General features: G+C 47.0%; 1 protein-coding gene across 2 annotated transcripts in view; it reads right to left on the bottom strand.

Annotated features, from left to right (window-relative positions):
- Positions 1–16,520, bottom strand: part of STXBP1 (syntaxin binding protein 1) — an 82,331-nt gene extending 65,811 nt beyond the window's left edge. For both annotated transcript variants that reach the window (XM_025360809.1, XM_025360808.1), the window contains exon 1: positions 16,287–16,520. In XM_025360809.1, the coding sequence (XP_025216594.1) occupies positions 16,287–16,323 (37 nt within the window). In that variant the 5' untranslated portion in view covers positions 16,324–16,520. The remainder of the gene's footprint in view (positions 1–16,286) is intronic.
- Between the last annotated feature and the right edge of the window lie 3,205 nt (positions 16,521–19,725).

Below are 19,725 nucleotides of genomic sequence, written 5' to 3' on the forward strand. Positions count from 1 at the left end.
TCGGGCCTGCTGGCTGCTTTTCCTGTACCTGTTCTGTAAATGCCAGTGTCCCGCGGGGCGGGACCTCTGCCCTCTTCTCTCACTCTCCTGTACATCTGACCTGCCCACACTCTGGCACTGGGTGACTGCCAACGTCAAGCATGTCTGCCTGCTGCCTGTTAGCATCCCCCCTAAGTGGTCCACAGGACCTGAAGCCTGTGCCTACAAAACCTTATCTTCCCCCACAAACCTGTTTCTTCTCCGCCTCTCATCTCAGTGCACAGCATGACCTTCCAACCAGCCGCCCAAGCCAGAAAACTGGGACTCATTTCTGACTCCTCCTCTCCTCTTCCAGCACAGCCATCACCATGACCTGACCCTTCAGCACCCAAAGATGCCTTCTAGTTGGGGTCCCCCTCCCCACCCTGCTGCTCTCTCCCTGGCATAAATCATCATCCTCGCCATTACATCCCCACCCAGGACCAGCACCACAGCCTCCTCCCTCTCACTGCCTCCTGCCCATTCTGTACACAGCAACCAGAAAGCATTCTGAACTCACTTCTAACCAAGCCTCTCCCGGACTCAAAACCTTCAGTAGCTTCCCACAGCTGCTGGAATAAAGATAAACGACCTTACCAAGGCTAAGCAGGCCCTGGCACCTCCCCGACTGCTCTCCACACACTCCCCACAGCTCCAGGCAGCCAGAGTCTGTCTCATTTTCTTGCCAAGCTTAGACCTTCCTCTCCCGAAGGCTCCACGGACTCCATCTCCTGCCTGGCTAACTCATCATCCCGCAGGTCTCACTCTGCTCTGCTCATGCCCAGGTCTTGCTGGGTGCTTCCCACATACTCCAGCATCACCTATATTGCCCTGTCAGGGCACATTCCTGCTGCATCACCACTGCCTGTCTAAATCCCACAAGGACCCGGTCTACTTAAACACGACTGTATCTGCCGCCTGTGTGGCACAGCTTCTGGCACACAGAGAGATGGCACAAATATTGGTTGGATGAATGAAAACAGTTGATCCCAGACCCTACTGAGCCATGCTGAAATGAAAACAGACTATAATTTACGGTCCTGGAGTTCTTGAACATCTCAGAAGAGCACCAAATAAGGGGTCGCTACTGGAGACTCAGATTCAAATCTGTATGAATTTGAATTCACACAGCCCGGCTCCAAAGATTTTTTTTTTTTTAAATTTTGTTTGTTTTTCTCCACTTTTCCTATTCTCCTTCTAAATTTTTTTCTTTCCAAGAATAAAACAGGTTTTCCTACTGTAATAAATACTTAATATCTCATTCACTTCCAATAAGGTTTGCTCTTAGACTAAATAATTAGTAGACATTAGCAAAAGGTAGAGGCTGGGCGTGGTGGCTAACACCTATAATCCCAGCACTTTGGGAGACCAAGGCAGGAGGATCATTTGAGATCAGGAGTTTGAGACCAGTCTGGCCAACATGGTGAAACACCGTCCCTACTGAAAATACAAAAATCAGCGAGGTGTTTTGCTGCACATTCAATGAGCTCTTTTTGGATAGTAGGTGGCGGGTGCCTGTAATCCCAGCTACTCAGAAGGCTGAGGCAGGAAAATAACTTGAATCCCAGAGGTGGAGGTTACAGTGAGCTGAGATCGCTTCACTGCACTACAGCCTGGGTGACAGAGTGAGACTCTATCTCAAAATAAATAAATAAAACAAAGTGAAAGATAGAGATGGGTGGATGTTGAAAAGAAAAAAGTTAAAGATCAGGGCGGGTGCTGTGGCGCATGCCTATAATCCCAGCACTTTGAGAGGCGGAGGCGGGCATGCTGCTTGAGCTTGGAAGTTCAAGACCATCCTGGGTGAAATGGTGAAACCCCAACTCTACAAAAAATATAAAAATTAAAAAAAAAAAAAAATCAACCAGGCATGGTGATGCATGCCTGTAGTCCCAACTACTTGGGAGGCTGAGGTTGGAGGATGGCTTGAGCCTGGGAGGTTGAGGCTGCAGTGAGCCAAGGTTATGCTACTGTACTCCAGCCTGAGTGACAGAGTGAGACTCCACATCAAAAAAAAAAAAAAAAAAAAAAAGGTCAGGCATGGTGGCTCTCATGCCTGTGATCTCAGCACTTCGGGAGGCCGAGGTGGGCGGATTGCTTGAGCCCAAGAGTCCAAAATTAGCCTGGGCAAAATGTATTTTCTCTACAGGAAATACAAAAATCAGCCAGGTGTGGTTGCACACACCTTAGTCCCAGCTAGAATCACTTGAGCCCAGGAGATCAAAGCTGCAGTGAGCTGTGATTTTGCCACTGCACTCCAGCCTGGGAGATAGAGCCAGACCTTATCTCCCACCAACACCCCCCACCCCCCAAAAAAAGAAAAGAAAAGAAAAAAGACATGGAAAAAGGTAAGTAAACCTCATACCTGCTGAAAGGAAAACAGTCTCAGTCACCTCACTCTAACTTTAGCTCTTGCAACAAGCCTCACAGAGAAGCAACTAATTGAGGCAATTAAAGAGGATCATACTGGGGATTCCCAAAGCACTTCCTGTATAGGCAAGCACAGGACTAGGGCTCAAGATTTATGGCTGTTACATTGCCAGTGATAACTATAAAATTTGGCCTGATCACTCCACTAAAGATATTTCATTAGCTGTCAAGCACCTGTTTGTCTCAGAGATGCTGTGTGCCAAAAAAGCCAGGGGGAAAACCTTTCACTGCACGTTCAGTAAGCCCTTTTTGGATACTAGAGGCAGATATGTGCTCTCTTACATTTGATGATGATACCTGAGTCCCAAACCACCTCTTAGGGAAATTTTGCCCCAATTTAAACTACTTGTCACCGGTTATAAGAGTGACATCCACAAAGTAAATGGCAATAGCCAGGCACAGTGGCACACAAATATAGTCCCAGCTACTCAGGGGGCTTGAGCCCAGAAGGCCAAGGTTGCAGTGAACTATGGATCATGCCACTGTACTCCAGCCTGGGTGACAGACTGAGACCTTGTCTCTAAAATAATAAAATCCAATATTCTTGCCATTTCTTTTTTTCCTAATTTGTTATTTTTAATATTAGATATTAAAAATTATGAAGCAGGGCTGGGCACAGTGGCTCACACCTATAATCCTAGCACTTTGGGAGGTGGAGGCGGGTGGATCACTTGAGGTTAGGAGTTCGAGACTAGCCTGACCAACACGGTGAAACCCCGTCTCTACTAAAAATACAAAAATTAGCCGGGCATGGTGGTGCATGCCTGTAACCCCAGCTACTCAGGAAGCTGAGGCAGGAGAATCGCTTGAACCCAGAAGGTGGAGTTGCAGTAAGCTGAGATCACGCCACTGCACTCTGGCCTGGGCGACAGAAAGAGACTTCATCTGAAAAATAAATAAACAAAAATAAAAACAAAAACTATGGAGCAGGGGAAAAAATCTATGGGATTCAACCAAAGCTGTATTCAGATGAAAATTCATATCCTCAGATGCTTTTAGTAGAAAACAAAACAAAATTAATAAATTATTCCAGCATTTTATTCAAGAAATTAGAATAACTACACACAATATAGAAGAAACTGATTTTGACGGGGCATGGTGGCTAATGTCTGTAATCCCAGCACTCTGGGAGGCCAAGGAGGGCAGATCATGAGGTCAGGAGATTGAGACCATCCTGGCTAACATGGTGAAACCCCGTCTCTACTAAAAATACAAAAAATTAGCTGGGTGTGGTGGCGGGCGCCTGTAGTCCCAGCTACTCAGGAGGCTGAGGCAGGAGAATTGCTTGAACATGGGAGGCAGAGATTGCAGTGAGCCAAGATCATGCCACTGCACTCCAGCCTGGGCGACAGAACAAGACTGTCTCAAAAAAAATAAAATAAATGTATCCTTTAACTCTTTTAACACCATTCAGTTATTTATTAAGGTACTTTCTGCATTCTGCATTTGGTTATAGGTCTTTTTTTGTTTTTTATTTTTATTTTTTTGAGACAAAGTCTCGTTCTGTTGCCCAGGCTGGAATGCAGTGGTGCCATCTCAGCTCACTGCAACCTCTGCCTCCTGGGTTCAAGCAATTCCCATGTCTCAGCCACAGGAGTAGCTGGCATTACAGGCATGTGCCACCATGCCCTGCTAATCTTTGTATTTTTAGTAGAGATGGGGTTTCACTATGTTGGTCAGGCTGGTCTTGAACTCCTGACCTCAAGTGATCCACTCGCCTTGGCCTTCCAAAGTGCTGGGATTACAAGCGTGAGCCACCGTGCGTGGCCTGTTATAGTTATTTGTTAAAAGGTTTTTTTTTTGGTTTTGGTTTTGTTTGTGTGTGTGTGTGTGTGTGTGTGTGTGTGACACAGAGTCTTGCTCTTGTCACCCAGGCTGTACAGTGGCACATCCTAGGGTCACTGCAACCTCCACCTCCCAGGCTCAAGCAATTCTCCCACCTCAGCCTCCCGAGTAGCTGGGACCGCTGGTGTGCACCACCATGCCTGGCTAATTTTTTTTTTTTTTTTTTTTTGCAAAGACGGGGTTTTGCCATGTTGCCCAGGCTGGTCCCAAACTCCTGGACTCAAACAGTCTGCCCACCTTGGCCTCCCAAAGTGCTGGGATTACAGGCGTGAGCTACCATACCTGGTCAAAAGTTTTGCTTCCTTGTTAAATTATAAGTCATAAGTTCCTTGAAGGCAGGGATTATGTCTGGTTCCTTTTGCCATTCCTCATGGTGCCTAGACTAGTTTATTACAGATGGCAGGCAGGCAATAAATAGCTGTGGAATTAAATTGCACACGTATAACATCTTCTCAGGTCCCAGACCGTTACAGGTCTTTCCCAAATTTCTCAACATTATGTGTTTTTGAACCCAAAGCTGATATCCTGGTGGTACACACCAGCTTGGCTGATACTAAAATAGTGAAAGTCTTCCATACTTGTTGGTATGTAGTTGCTGCCTTGGGCCCCTCATCTCCCTGCTGCGGGGTTCTTTTTCCTGGGACCCACTGGATATTCCCATAACTCAGCAGCCAAGAAAGCAATGCTGGCACAACCCAAGTCACCAAGGTTTTACTCCTGTGTAACAGCAACATCTGTTTGGAAGAGTATTTTGTATTTTAAAATCACTTTTGCTTTTAGTTTTTGTTTGTTTGTTTGTTTTTGGTTTTGCTTTTTTTTGAGACAGAGTCTTGCTCTGTCACCCAGGCTGGACTGCAGTGCTGCAATCTTGACTCCATGCAACATCCACCTCCCGGGTTCAAGTGATTCTCTACCTCAGCCTCCTGAGTAGCTGGGGCTACAGGCACGCACCACCACGCCCAGCTAATTTTTGTATTTTTAGTAGAGACAGGGTTTCACCATGTTGGCCAGGATGGTCTCGATCTCCCAACCTCAGATGATCCACCTGTCTCAGCCTCCCAAAGTGCTGGGATTACAGGTGTGAGCCACTGCACTCAGTCAGTCTCACCTTTGCTTTTATACCTATTCTACCTTCCTATGTAGTTCCTAGGAAAATTGGTTTTTTTTTTCTTCCAAAACCACATCTAGGATATTTTCTTAAGATAATAGGCCAGGCATGGTGTCTCACACCTGTAATCCCAGCACTTCGGGAGGCTGAGGCAGGAGGATCCCTTGAGCCCAGGAGTTTGAACTAGTCTGGGCAACACAGCAAGACCCCATCTCTTAAAAAAATACAAAAATTAGCTAGGTGTGATGGTGTGCGCCTATAGTCCCAGCTGCTTGAGAGGCTGAAATGGGAGGATCACCTGAGCCCAGGAGGTCGAGGCTGCAGTGAACCATGATTTTGCCACTGTACTCCAGTCTAGGTGAAAGAGTGAGACTCTGTATCAGGGTGGGGGGAAAAAAAAAATTCCTAGTAAATCTGTTATCAGATAGTGATGATTTTTTTTTTCCCCTAAACTGTCTCACAGTTGCATGGAGAAACTGTGACATGGACAGGTCACCCACAGAATTGTATTTAACTTTGAAGTAAAACAAATGCTCATATTTAAGCACCCTCCTCCCTGGAGACCCAGGCTGTGCAATTAAATATTGAAGTTCTCTTTCTCAATGTAAATGTTTTAAACTGACCCTCTTTTAAAAGGACTTCCTTGATGATGTGCATTTAAGCGATACTCCAGGGAAAGTTCAGGACAAAGGTGTCAACTGGGCTAATAGCTTACCTTTCAAGTTAGCTTGCTCTCTTTTTTTAAAACATCTAAAAACTTACTATTCAGATGTAATTCACATACGCTTTGCCATTTTATGTAATTTACTTTTTTGAGACAGGGTCTTGCTCTGTCATTCAGGATGGAGTGCAGTGGCATGATCTTGGCTCCCTGTAGCTGGTCAGAATACTTTCATCACCCAGCAAGAAGCCCCGTACCTATTAGCGATCACTACCCATTCTGCCCTCCCCCAGCCCCTGGCAACCACTAATCTACCTTCTGTCTGTGGGTTTGCCAACTCTGAATACTTCATATAAATGGGACCCATTCTGCCCTCCCCCAGCCCCTGGCAACCACTAACCTACCTTCTGTCTCTGGGTTTGCCAACTCTGAACACTTCATATAAATGGGAGCATCCAGTATGTGGCCTTTGTACCTGGCTTCTTTCACTTAGCATCATGTTTTCTTTCCTTTTTTTTTTTTTTTTTTTGAGATGGAGTTTTGCTCTTGTCACCCAGGCTGGAGTGCAATCGCACAACCTTGGCTCAATGCAACCTCCAGCTCCCGGTTCAAGCAATTCTCCTGCCTCAGCCTCCCGAGTAACTGGTATTACAGGCATGCACCACCGCACCCGGCTAATATTTTGTATTTTTAGTAGAGATGGGGTTTCTCCATGTTGGTCAGGCTGCTCTCGAACTCCTGACCTCAGGTGATTTGCCTGCCTCAGTCTCCCAAAGTGCTGGGATTACAGGCATGGGCCACCGTGCCTGGCCCTCTATGTGTAATTTTTGAGGCACTGCTAAACTAGTTAACTTTTTTTTACTTTTATTTTTAGATGGAGTTTCTCTCTTGTCACCCAGGATGGAGTGCAATGGTACGATCTCGGCTCACTGCAATCTCCCCATCCTGGGTTGAAGCAATTCTCCTGCCTCAACCTCCCGAGTAGCTGGGATTACAGGTGTGTGCCACCACGGCCAGCTAATTTTTGTATTATTAGTAGAGTCACCATGTCGGCCAGGTTGGTCTTGAACTCCTGACCTAAGGTGATCCACCTGCCTCGGCCTCCCAAAGTGTTGGGATTACAGACATGAGCCACCGCGCTCAGCCTAAAGTTACCACTTTTTAAAAACAAACAAACAAACAAAAAAAAACGGGGTCTCACTCCGTCTCCCAGGCTAGAGTGCAGTAGGGCGATCTTGGCTCACTGCAGCCTTGACTTCCTGGGCTCAAGCAATCCTCCTGAGTAGCTGGGACTACAGATGGGGGACACTATGCCTGGCTAATTTTTTTTTTTTTTTTTTTTTTTTGAGACAGAGTCTCATTCTGTTGCCCAGGCTGGAGTGCAGTGGTACTATCTCGGTTCACTGCAACCTCTGCCTCCTGGGTTCAAGCAATCCTCCTGCCTCAGCCTCCCAAGTAGCTGGGATTACAGATGTGTGCCACCACACCCCGCTAATTTTTATATTATTAGTAGAGACGGGGTTTCACCACATCAGCTAGGCTGGTCTCGAACTCCTGACCTCAGGTGATCCACCCACCACGGCCTCCCAAAGTGCTGGGATTACAGGCATGAGCCACCGCGCCTGGCAGGCTAATTTCTAAATTTTTTGTATAGACAAGGTCTCACTATTTTGCCCAGGCTGGTTTTGAACTCCTGGGCTCAAGTGAACCTCCTGCCTTGGCCTCCCAAAATGCTGGAATTATAGGCATGAGCCTGGCCTAAGTTATCTCTTTTTACAAGTCAAATTTCTCTAGTACTTAAGGTCAAGCAGGATTTGCAGTACATTAAATCATTAGTAGAGGGAAAGTGCAAGTTTCAGTGTCTTGTTGGCAGAGCTGTGACTTACCCAGTGTCACCCATGAGTCGGGGGCAGAACCTGGAACAGAATCCAGAGAACCTGACTGCCACTTAGATCCTGTACATTTTTGGAAAAATTTAGGGAAAAAACATTTTCAAGTATCAAAAATCAAGGAACAGAGGTTAAGAATACAGGCTTTATGTAATCTTAGCACTTTGGGAGGGTGAAGTGGGAGGGTCACTTGAGCTCAGGAGTTCGAGACAAGCCTGGGCAACATAGTGAGTCCTCATTCCTACTAAAAATTTTTTTTAAAATTGGCCACGTGCGGTGGCTCATGACTGTAATCCCAGCACTTTTGGAGGCCAAGACAGGTGGATCACGAGGTCAAGAGATCGAGACCATCCTGGCCAACATGGTGAAACCCTGTCTCTACTAAATATACAAAAAATTAGCTGGGTGTGGTGGCACACGCCTGTAGTCCCATTTACTCAGGAGGCTGAGGCAGGGGATCACTTGAACCCGGGAGGCGGAGGTTGCGATGAGCCAAGATCGCACCACGCACTCTAGCCTGGTGACAGAGCAAGATTCCATCTTAAAAAAAAAAAAAAATTTGTTTTTAATTAACTGAGCATGATGGTGCGTGCCTGTAGTCCCTTGGGATGCTGAGACAAGAGGATCGCTTGAGCCCAGGAGGTTGAGGTTGCAGTGAGCTATGATTGCACCACTGTGCTCCAGCCTGGGCGACAGAGACCTATCTCTGGGAAAAAAAAAAAAAAGTACAGGCTCTGCAGCCTGTGAACCAGAACACAAATGTGAGAAGACAGGTGCCAAGGTTAAGACTGATGCTCCAGCCAAACCACCAGGGTCCAAATCCTGCATCTGCCTCTTCTCATCTGTGGGATCTAGAGCACATTCTTCACCTCTGACCTCAATGTTCTCATCCACAAAGTGCAAGAAATACACCTCCCTCACAGGGTAACTATAGACATTCAATGAGTTAGCATACACAAAGCACTTAGTTTGGTATTTGGCACTTGTTGATGCGAAATAAATGCTACTTATTAAAACATTATAGGCCGGGCGCGGTGGCTCAAGCCTGTAATCCCAGCACTTTGGGAGGCCGAGACGGGCGGATCACAAGGTCAGGAGATCGAGACTATCCTGGCTAACCCGGTGAAACCCCGTCTCTACTAAAAAATACAAAAAACTAGCCGGGCGAGGTGGCGGGCGCCTGTAGTCCCAGCTACTCTGGAGGCTGAGGCAGGAGAATGGCGTGAACCCGGGAGGCGGAGCTTGCAGTGAGCTGAGATCCGGCCACTGCACTCCAGCCTGGGCGACAGAGCGAGACTCCGTCTCAAAAAAAATAAATAAATAAATAAAAATAAATAAATAAAACATTATAACAGGGCTGGAGTGGTGGCTCACATCTGTAATTCCAGCACCTTGGGAGGCCAAGGTGGGTGGATCATTTGATGTCAGGAGGTCAAGACTAGCCTCGCCAACATGGCGAAACCCCCTCTAAAAATATATATATATATACATATATATATATATATATACACACACACACACACAAAAATTAGCCAGGCATGGTGGTACACACCTGTAATCCCAGCTACTCAGCAGGCAGAGGCAGGAAAATCACTTGAACCCGGGAGACAGGTTGTTGCAGTGAGCCGAGATGGCGCCACTGCACTCCAGCCTGGGAGACAGAGCGAGACTCTGTCTCAAAATAAATAAATGCATACATACAAACATTATAACAACAAACTGGTAACCTTGGGGAATCATCCTAAACTCTCTAGCCTCCGTTTTCTCAGAGTAGAAGAAGACTAATGAGTGTAACTCATGGGATCATTGTGAGGATTAAATGACAACATACGATGTGCCTAGGACAGTGTCTGGCACCTAATAAGTGATCAATAGATTTAGTTTTTATTGCAGTTTTTATTCTAAGCAAAGCAGTAATTTTTAGATTTAGATTCAAAGTTCAGACCAATTGATCATAATCTATAACCTGATAAATACTGAAGCCACTTCATAAGAGAGACTGAATTGACTTGGAAAGTGCAACTTTCAAAGATTTCTTTGCCTGTGTATTTATTTGGGGGGGGGGGGCGGGGGATTGGTGAGGGACATTGAGGAAAGAGGAATATCTGTCTTTCATAGACTGGGTCTGACACCTCTGATCTCTCCTGCTTTCCACTTACAATTTGGCCCTAAAAGAGCTAGGTGGATGATGACTGAACTCACTTCTTGGGCTGCTGAGTACGGTGAGAGGATAGGAGGAGCCGCAGTCCTTAGACAAAGGCCCCTTCTACTCACTTCATCCCCTGGCAGAGAAAAGCAGGGGCAAGGGAACCTTAGAATTCAATCATGGGGAAAATGTTGGAGGAGTGGCTATAGAGGGGATGATGAGAAAATGTGTTTCTTGACCAGTGATTCAGAATTTTTATGACTAGCTTTGGCTAGTTACATTATTAGAAAGTACATGGTCTGAAGCAGAGAGTTTCTGCTTGCCTGGAACATTAGGATGTCCAGCTTGTTCTAATACTAACCCATAATGAACCCAAATGGACAGGAACGTTTATAGCTATTTTTGTCAGCTGCAATTCTTCAGTCCCAGAGTCTGGGCCTTTTGTGTGTCTCCCTGGTGCTCCAGGATTGATGGCTTTCCTCCTACCCACCCTTCTAGTGGGTTACACGGGGCATCGAGGGGCAAAGTGGACTGGTCTAATGAAGAGCTCAGCCTTTTGGAGCCAGAGAAGCCTGAGTTTGAATTCCAGCCTTACCACTTGTGTGCACTGTTATGTGACTTTATCTGTACCTCAATTTCCTCATCTCTAAAATGGGGATAATTTATATCTACTTAGGACTTTTTTTTTTTTTTTTTTTTTTTGAGACGGAGTCTCGCTCTGTCGCCCAGGCTGGAGTGCAGTGGCCGGATCTCAGCTCACTGCAAGCTCCGCCTCCTGGGTTTACACCATTCTCCTGCCTCAGCCTTCCGAGTAGCTGGGACTACAGGCGCCCGCCACCTCGCCAGGCTAGCTTTTTGTATTTTTTTAGTAGATACGGGGTTTCATCTGTTAGCCAGGATGGTCTCGATCTCCTGACCTCGTGATCCGCCCGTCTCGGCCTCCCAAAGTGCTGGGATTACAGGCTTGAGCCACCGCACCCAGCCAACTTAGGACATTTAGCATTAAGAATAGTATATTTGGCCGGGCGCGGTGGCTCACACCTGTAATCCCAGCACTTTGGGAGGCCGAGGCAGGCAGACTGAGCTCAGGAGTTCAAGACCAGTCTGGGCAACAAGATGAAACCCCGCCCCTACTAAAATACAAAAAATTAGCCGAGAGTGGCAGTGTGCGCCTATAGTCACAGCTACTCATGAGGCTGAGGCAGGAGAATTGTTTGAACCCGGTAGGCGGAGGTTGCAACGGGCCAAGATCGCACCACTGCACTCCAGCCTGGGCAACAGAGTGAGACTCTGTCTCACAAAAAAAAAAAAAAAAAAAAAAGGAATAGTATACTTAAGTGACTAGGACAGTGCCTGGCACATCATAGGTTCTCAGTAGGTAGTCATTCTTGTCATGACTAGAGCCTGGCACAAGCTGGGGAACTTGGTGGTACTGAGCCAGAACCAGAGATGCATTCTCTGCTTTCCTGTTAATAAAAAATATTTTTAAAACCTTTAATTTTTACATTATAAAACTAGAACACATTATAAATTTTAGAGAAGAAAATCAAATAATACAGAATTGTGTAAAGTGAAGGCATCTGGTTGCTGGTCTTGCTCTCCTCCCCGCTTTCCTACTGTGTCCTAGCCCAGTTCTGAAGCTCGTTTTCATTCTGGGGTAAGAGAGCCCCCAGGATGGCCTCCAGTGGTCCCTGGTTCCTGGTATTCATGCGCTTGTATAGTCCCCTCCCACCTTGTGCCAGGGTTGGTCTGTGTGGATAGGGTATGGTAAAAGTGATGATGGTCCTTCTAAATTAGGTTATAGCAACTGCGGTCTCCAGGTCTCCATCTCTTTTGGGTGGCTGGCTCTGGAGGAAGCCAGCTGGCCATGCTGTGAGCTGCCCCAGGCGAAGCCCCTGTGGCAAATAACTGAGGTATCCGGCCAACAGCCTGCTGGATAACTGAGGCCTGCCAACAACAGGAGTGCCATTGGAGGTGGATTCTTCAGTGCTGGTCTGGTCTTGAGATAGCTACAGCCCATTGATTTAACCTCCTGAGGGGCCCTGAGCCACAACCTCCCAGCCAGGTTGCTCTCCTCCCAGATCCTGACCCTCAGGGATGTCTGAGACAATAAATGACCATTGTTTTAAGCTGCTAAGTTTTGGTGTAATTTGTTATGCAGCAATAGATAACTAACTGATGTCTTTTGTCTATTTTTATTTAGTTGTTTTTTTTTTTTTTAACATTTAAGAAAGCTCTTTACAGATAGATAGATAAATAGATATTGGTCCTTTGTTATATGCTGTAGATACTTTTCAAGCTTATTGGTCTTTTATATTGCTTTTTGGTGTTTTTACTGAATAGAAGTGTAGTCATATCTGTCAGTCTTTTCCTTAATGTTTTCTAATAATATTTAGAAAGCTACTGCACAACAATATAAGGAAACGTACATCTGTTATGGTCTACTACCTTTATCATTTTATTTATTTAATCCCTATGGGACTTATTTTTGTGAACATGTGAAGTACAGAAGTAAATTTATTTTCCCCACCAAAATGTAGCCAACTGCCTGAATATCGTATGTTGAGTTTTCTTTCCTTTGCTCACTGACTTAAAATGCCACCTTTGCCATATACGGGATTCTCGTCCCGACCTACTCTAGACTTCTTGTTCTATGTCATTGATCTTTTCATTTTCCCCCTTCATTTGGAAGTGCTACAATGTTTTGGTAACCGTAGCTTCACAGTATGTTTTGAATCTGGTAGGTGAAAATTCCCATTTTCTTTTTTTTCAAAAATTTCTTAGCTTCTCTTAGCTTAGCTTTTACCATTCCAGATGAATGTTAGGACTTCTGTAGGAATTTTATTAAATGTATAGGTTAATTTAGCAACAACTGATTTTTTTAATATTCTTCCATAAAGCAACATAGCATTCTTCTCCATTTATGAAGGTCTTGCTAATTTCCTATCAGACTTATTGCTAGAGTTTGTTGTGACAGCACTGTGCTAGATACTAGTTCTTGCCCCCAGCGAACTTATGGTCTTACAATTAGTACAAATCATTTATTAATTTCAATTGTGATAGGAATTACAAATGAATGGTCCAGAAAATGGTGAGTACAGGGAGGCCTGATGGGATTGGGGAGGTGAGAGGTTTCTCTACAGGGACATTTAAACTACTCCTTTTACTTCTGGATTACTAAGAATTTTTGCTTTGTTTTTAAAAGCAGATTAACTTGTTTTTCAGTTGCTACTGAAAAGATTATATAGTTTTAAAATTTTCATTTCTTAATGTCATTCTAATACTGAACTATTGTGTTTCTGAAACAAGCTCTACTTGATCGTCAATTTTTTTTTTTTAATATATAATAGGTTCTTTTTTTTTTTTTTTTTTTTTTTTTTTTAAAAGTTTTTTTTTTTTTTTTTTTTTTTTTTTTTTTTGACACAGAGTTTGGCTCTTGTAGCCCAGACTGGAGTGCAGTGGCACAATCTCAGCTCACTGCAACCTCTGCCTCCCAGTTCAAGCAATTCTCCTGCCTCAGCCTCTTTTAGAGAAAAGGGCAAGTCTAGAAACCCCATCCAAAATTAGAAGCCAGAATTAACCTGCATCACTGACAAAGGATTTCAACCTTTTTTTTTCCCCAAAATTTATACTTAATTGTTATAGGAATAGAACTCTATTCACATATTTTTTTCTTTTTTCTTTTTTTTTTTTTTTTGAGATGGAGTTTTGCTCTGTCGCCATACTGGCATGCAATGGCACGATCTCGGCTCACTGCAACCTCTGCCTCCCAGGTTCAAGCGAGGGTTCAGCCTCCTGAGTAGCTGGAATTACAGGCACCTGCCACCACACCCAGTTAATTTTTTATTTTTAGTAGAGACAGGGTTTCACTGTGTTGGTCAGGCTGGTCTCGAACTCCTGACCTCAGGTGACCTGTACGCCTCAGGCTCCCAAAGTCCTGAGATCCAGGCATGAGCCACTGCGCCTAGCCATATTCACCAATTTCATGTAAAATTGCTTTGTTATCTTTGTGTACAATGGGTTTGCTTTATTTTGGAAAGTAAATTCTGACCATGCTGCATATTAATTTTTTTTACCTTTATGCTTGCTTCTAATTAAAGGTGGGGGAGGGGAATTACGGAGCCACTTGCATAAACAAGGGTTCCGGCAAAATGATGCAAAAACTTGATTTCTATAACACTTGGGGATTTTATCTTCAATGTGTAGTATTCAAATATACCATTTTATTTTACTTTTATATTTACAGAGATGGGGTCTCACTATGTTACCCAGGCTGATCTTGAATTCCTGGGCTTAAGCAATCCTCTCATTTCAGCCTCCCAAAGTACAAATATTAACATTTTAAAGAATACAACCTGTAAGATTCTATTCCACATTTCACTACCCTTTAAAAGGATATTGGAAAGAAAATATATATACAGAATAATTAAGAAAGTTATTTTTTACTAATGTTACAAGGAAATGCCCACCAAGTTTTACAAAATTAACACTGATTGTGTCAAGTCACTTAACTGCTCCAAGTCTCCATTTCTTACTCATGGGTAAAAGGAGATGTTGACATTAGAGGATCCCTACGGGTCCTCGTAGCCCTAAACACCTGAGAACAAGTATCAGAACCTGTACTGCATGGGTACAACGCAGGTGTTATGATGAGCACCTTTAAAAATTTCGTTTTCTTTGGGGCTCAGTTTTTATAACAATTTTCTACTGATGTAATAGGTGAGGTAAGGTTTTACAACGAGATTTCTGAGTAGGAGTATTTTCTATATATCAATGAAAAGAATGGGGAGGGGAAATAAAACAGCTATGGTGCTCAACAAGAACACTACACGGCCAAAAGCATTCCACAGACAGCGAGCGCTATGATAGGAGAGAATCATTGGAAAGGAAACTCAATTTCCACCATTTTATTCTTTTTCCTTTCTTATCCTCTCCTACAGAGAAAAGCCCAGTTTTAATCTTCACTTAATCCCCAAAGAGACAGCAAAAGCCACAGCAATCCTTACACATTTTTTTGCTATAAAGAAATGGACAAATTATTGACAAGGGACTGTTTTTCCACACATATCACCAATCTTATTTACTACTGAGGACGCCGTTTTGTAAATGTCATCCACCATCAGCCCTCGCTCCGCTGCGGCCACCACTCGCCGCCACCCATTTTTAAAAATCCATTCATGTGGTGCCTTTCATCCAAACCCATAAACAACCATTTCCTCCCTGCCACCGTGGTCTGAGCTCCTGAAACGTTCGGCTACTGCAGGGCCGAGCCCCGCAAGCAGGGAGATTGCAGACTGCGGCGCTGGGCGGCGGACACCGAAGCCCTCCTCATCTCCCGAGTGGTTTCAGGGGTTCAGGACCCTGATAAGTCCCCGCCCTGGAAACCAAGCCCCGGGAAGGGGAGGAGTGAGGTGGCCCCGGCCCAGCAGAGCTCAGCCTCCGGAAAACAGGCGTCTCCTCCCCAGGCCGGGGACGGCCCAGTCTCCCAGGTGGGTCCCGCAGGCAGGGACCGCGGCGCGGCCCGGGGCGGGGGAGGAGGACGCAGGCCGGGATCTCGCCCGTCACGACTCACCCAGGAGGGTGGGGAGGAGGAGGGACTGCAGGAAACGGGAGCGGAGTCTGGGCGCCTAGGGAATAAAGACGAGGAAGGGGAGAGGGGACTGAGGGGAAGGTAACGGGGGTGAGGATGGGGGTGCGGGGGAGGATGACGGGCTGCAGGGGGTAGAGGCGAGATGAAGGAGAGGGACGCGTGTTGGGGGTGACAGAGCGGGAAGGGGGTGGGATGGAGAGAGGTGGGGTTAGGTAGGGTAGGGGTGGGGGAAGGGGGAAGGATGGGGCGAGGGTAGAGAAATGAGGGTGAAGGGAAGAGCGGGAGGGAGGGATGGAGGGGAAGGAGGATGCAGGGAAAAGGGAAGACAGGGACGGCGAGGAAGGAGGATGGGAAGGGAGGAGGGCGGGCTGCAGGGGGAGGCTTGGGGTGAAACGTGAAGTGAGGGAGGGGAGAGCGGGGGAAGCCTTCCTCTCGCGCGGGCGGCGCCTGAATAACGGGACCCCGCGGGCCAGGAGCCTCGGGTCGGGGGCGCAGGGCGGGCAGCCCGCTTGCAGGCCTGGGCGCTGCGGGCAGGGGCCGCGCGGGGCTCCTCGGGAGCCGCAGTCCCCGCCTGCTGGAAGGACCCCGGCTCCACTTACTCTCTCCAACCACAGCTTTGAGGCCAATGGGGGCCATGGCGCTGCGCGAGTCTCCCGGCTCCGATCTCCTCCTCCCGCGACGCCTGCGGACCCCGCCGCCTCCTCAGGTGGGCGCGCTGGGCCGGTCGCAGCTCTCCACCCCGCAGCCGCGCTAGGGACCGACTGACGCGCGGACTGGGCGCGGGGGCGCGGCGCGAGCCAGAGCGAGGCTGCCCGGCCGCCGGCGCGCGCGGGGGCGGGGCAAGCCGGGGGCGGGGCCTCGCTCCGGCCGTCGGCGTCACCCACTCGCCTCCGCCAATCGCACTGCGGCCCGGGGACAGCCCCGCCCCCCGAGATGCGGCTGGGCGCGAGGCGGCAGCTGGCTGGTGCGGAGCCGCGCCCTCCCCCTCACCTCACGCGCCGCGCGCGCCCGGGGCGCGGGGTACCCAGGCCTCCTCTTTCCCCTCCTTGCTGGGATCCCTGGCCACAGGCTACCGACGCGCTTCATCTGCCTGAAACCCCGCTCGGGTCCTGTCTTTCCTCTTTCTTGGAGCTTCCGTTTTTTCCCTGCCCACGGAAAGAGCTTGGAGGCGAGATCTCTTACTAGCAGCGCCCACTCCCAGCCGCAGCGAAGCCAGGATGAATCCACCCACAATACCTCCCTCTCGCTGGGCACCTGCATCCGTGCATCCACCAACACTGAGTTCTTGTGTCAAACTCCGTGCCAAGCACCTCACGGGCATCATCTCATCAAATCCTCCAATCATTGGGCATTGCTTTTTGTTTTGTTTTGTTTATATTCCTCTTAGCTCATACCTATGGGCATTATTTTTAATCTCCATTTTCCGATGTAAAAACCAAGGCGCCGAGATACTGGAAATAGCACTAGACTTACCTTCAGGCAGCATAGCATCCGATAGCTAATGTTCAGTATTCTGTCTCTTTTACGTGTAAGCCGTTATTCTGTTCGCTGGAGCCACAACCAAGTACAAGGCAGAATCTCATCCTGCTTATAGGGCGCTCAGAGTTTAGAAGTTTCTAAGCCCCAAATCTGATACGAATATACTGTGGGACCGACTCTGGTCTCAGTATCTCCTTCCTGGAGTCCGTATTTACTAAAGCGGTCCCAGGTCAGTTTTTGCTCGACTTTCTTTGTTAATAGGAGATACTACTTTTCTTTTCTTTTTTTTTCTTTTTTCTTTTTTCTTTTTTCTTTTTTTGAGACAGAGTCTCGCACTATCGCCCAGGCTGGAGTACAGTGGCATGATCTTGGCTCACTGCAACCTCCGCCTCCCAGGTTCAAGCGATTCTCCTGCCTCAGCCTCCGAGTAGCTGGGATTACAGGCGCCCGCCACCACCGCCCGGCCAATTTTTTGTATTTTTAGTAGAGACGGGGTTTCACTATGTTAGCCAGGCTGGTCTCAGATACTGCTTTTGAAATATGGGCAGGGCTTACTTTTGGCTTCAAAGTAACACAAATTGAGCCAATTAAAAAAATTTTTAAAAAGAGAGCTAGTAGTAGTAAAAACCAGTGAATATTCATTAAATATTTGGAATACATTTGAGCTAGGTTTTTAATCTTCACATTATTAAGATGTGTAATAATATTTTACAGATGAGGAGTTGAGATTCAGAGTGGATAAGTGCTTTATTAGTAAATGACAAAGGAAAGATCCAATTCTAGAATCTGAATTCTGAACCATTATTTTATACCGAGAAGAAAAAAAAAAAAAAAAAACTGCTGAGGACTAAGGAGGAATTTTCCAAAGTCACAGAAGCTGAACCAGGACAAGAGGTCACATGTCCTACTTCAGTCACCAGCCCCAGGACAAGCAGATCTGACCATCTTCTCACCACCACCCCAAACTACCCCCAACAGAACCTTCTGATGGGTTCAGAGAGAGATAAGGTGTTAGTGTGTCAACTCTCTATGTCTGGGCCTTGCCCTTTGCCCAGGAAACATATTGATAGCCCCTGGGCACATTTGGAGGAGGAGATTGTGTGTAAATGTGGGGGGACCTAGGATGCACTGGTAATGCCACACGCTTCCTCCTTCACCAGCTGGCACGTATCAGCAGAGACTCCACGGTGTCTGCATCTGCCATGAAAATATAAATTCGAAGCTGGAAAATTCCTTAGCAGCTAAGGAGTAGGAATGGCCAAGGGCTCCTCTTGTCACTCATCCAGTTGGTGGGTCAAGAAGCGTTTACTGAGTGCGGCCAAGGTCTGGGCCATGTGGTGTGGGTAAGAAGGAGACAACTTCTGCCCTCGAGAAGCTGGTATTCTAGCTGAGGTGACAGACAGGAAACAAGGTGTTACAGCATTGAGTAACTGTTCTGACAAGTGCTGAAGCAGATGGAGAAGGGACTGTGAGAGTGGATAGCAGGGCACCTTGCCCAGTGGACTGGCTGGGGTAAAATCAGAGCTGGCTTCTTGAGATGGGAAAACGGTGGTAAGAGGGGCCTGGGAGAGTGTCTAGGCAGATATACGGTAGGTGCAAAGACCCAGTGGCAGAAAGGAGTTTGGCTCTTCCAGGAACAGAGAAGGGGCATCAGGACTAGAGAGGAGAAAGCCTGAGGGGTAGGGTGGGAGGAAGAGCCCCCAGGGGTAGGCCTGGATGCAGGAATCCAGGACTTCTTAGTGGCCTGGGATCCGTGTGCAGGGACCTTCTCAAAGGTCACAGCCAATAAAATATAGTAGCTTCTTATTTTCTGTAGAAGGAAGGACAAAAAAAAAAAAGCCTTTCCTGCAGATGTGTACCTGAGATGTTCACTGGGGATGACAAAAATCAGAACGGATGTTTTTTTAAAGTAGCATGATTGAAAGATAGAGCGGGCTGGCCGGGCGCGGTGGCTCAAGCCTGTAATCCCAGCACTTTGGGAGGCCGAGACGGGCGGATCACGAGGTCAGGAGATCGAGACCATCCTGGCTAACACCGTGAAACCCCGTCTCTACTAAAAAAAAAAAAATACAAAAACTTAGCCGGGCGAGGTGGCAGGCGCCTGTAGTCCCAGCTACTCGGGAGGCTGAGGCAGGAGAATGGCGTGAACCCGGGAGGTGGAGCTTGCAGTGAGCTGAGATCCGGCCACTGCACTCCAGCCTGGGTGACAGAGCGAGACTCCGTCTCAAAAAAAAAAAAAAAAAAAAAAAAAGAAAGATAGAGCGGGCTGACAGACTGTGAATTCACCCAGGAATTCAGGTTGGGAACGCTGATTTGGCACCCAAGACCTGGTTGGAGACCTCTTGACATCTTTGAGCCTTGGTTTCCCCATCTGTGAAACGGGGACAAATAAAACTTCCAGGCCTGTCTCCCAGGGTGACTCCCAGCCAGCAAAATGATCCACTTGAAAGGGCAAAATACGGCTGGGCGCGGTGGCTCACGCCTGTAATCCCAGCACTTTGGGAGGCTGAGGCGGGCAGATCACGAAGTCAGGAGATCGAGACCATCCTGTCTAACACA

This window comes from Theropithecus gelada, chromosome 15 (assembly GCF_003255815.1).
Source record: "Theropithecus gelada isolate Dixy chromosome 15, Tgel_1.0, whole genome shotgun sequence".
NCBI lineage: Eukaryota > Metazoa > Chordata > Mammalia > Primates > Cercopithecidae > Theropithecus > Theropithecus gelada.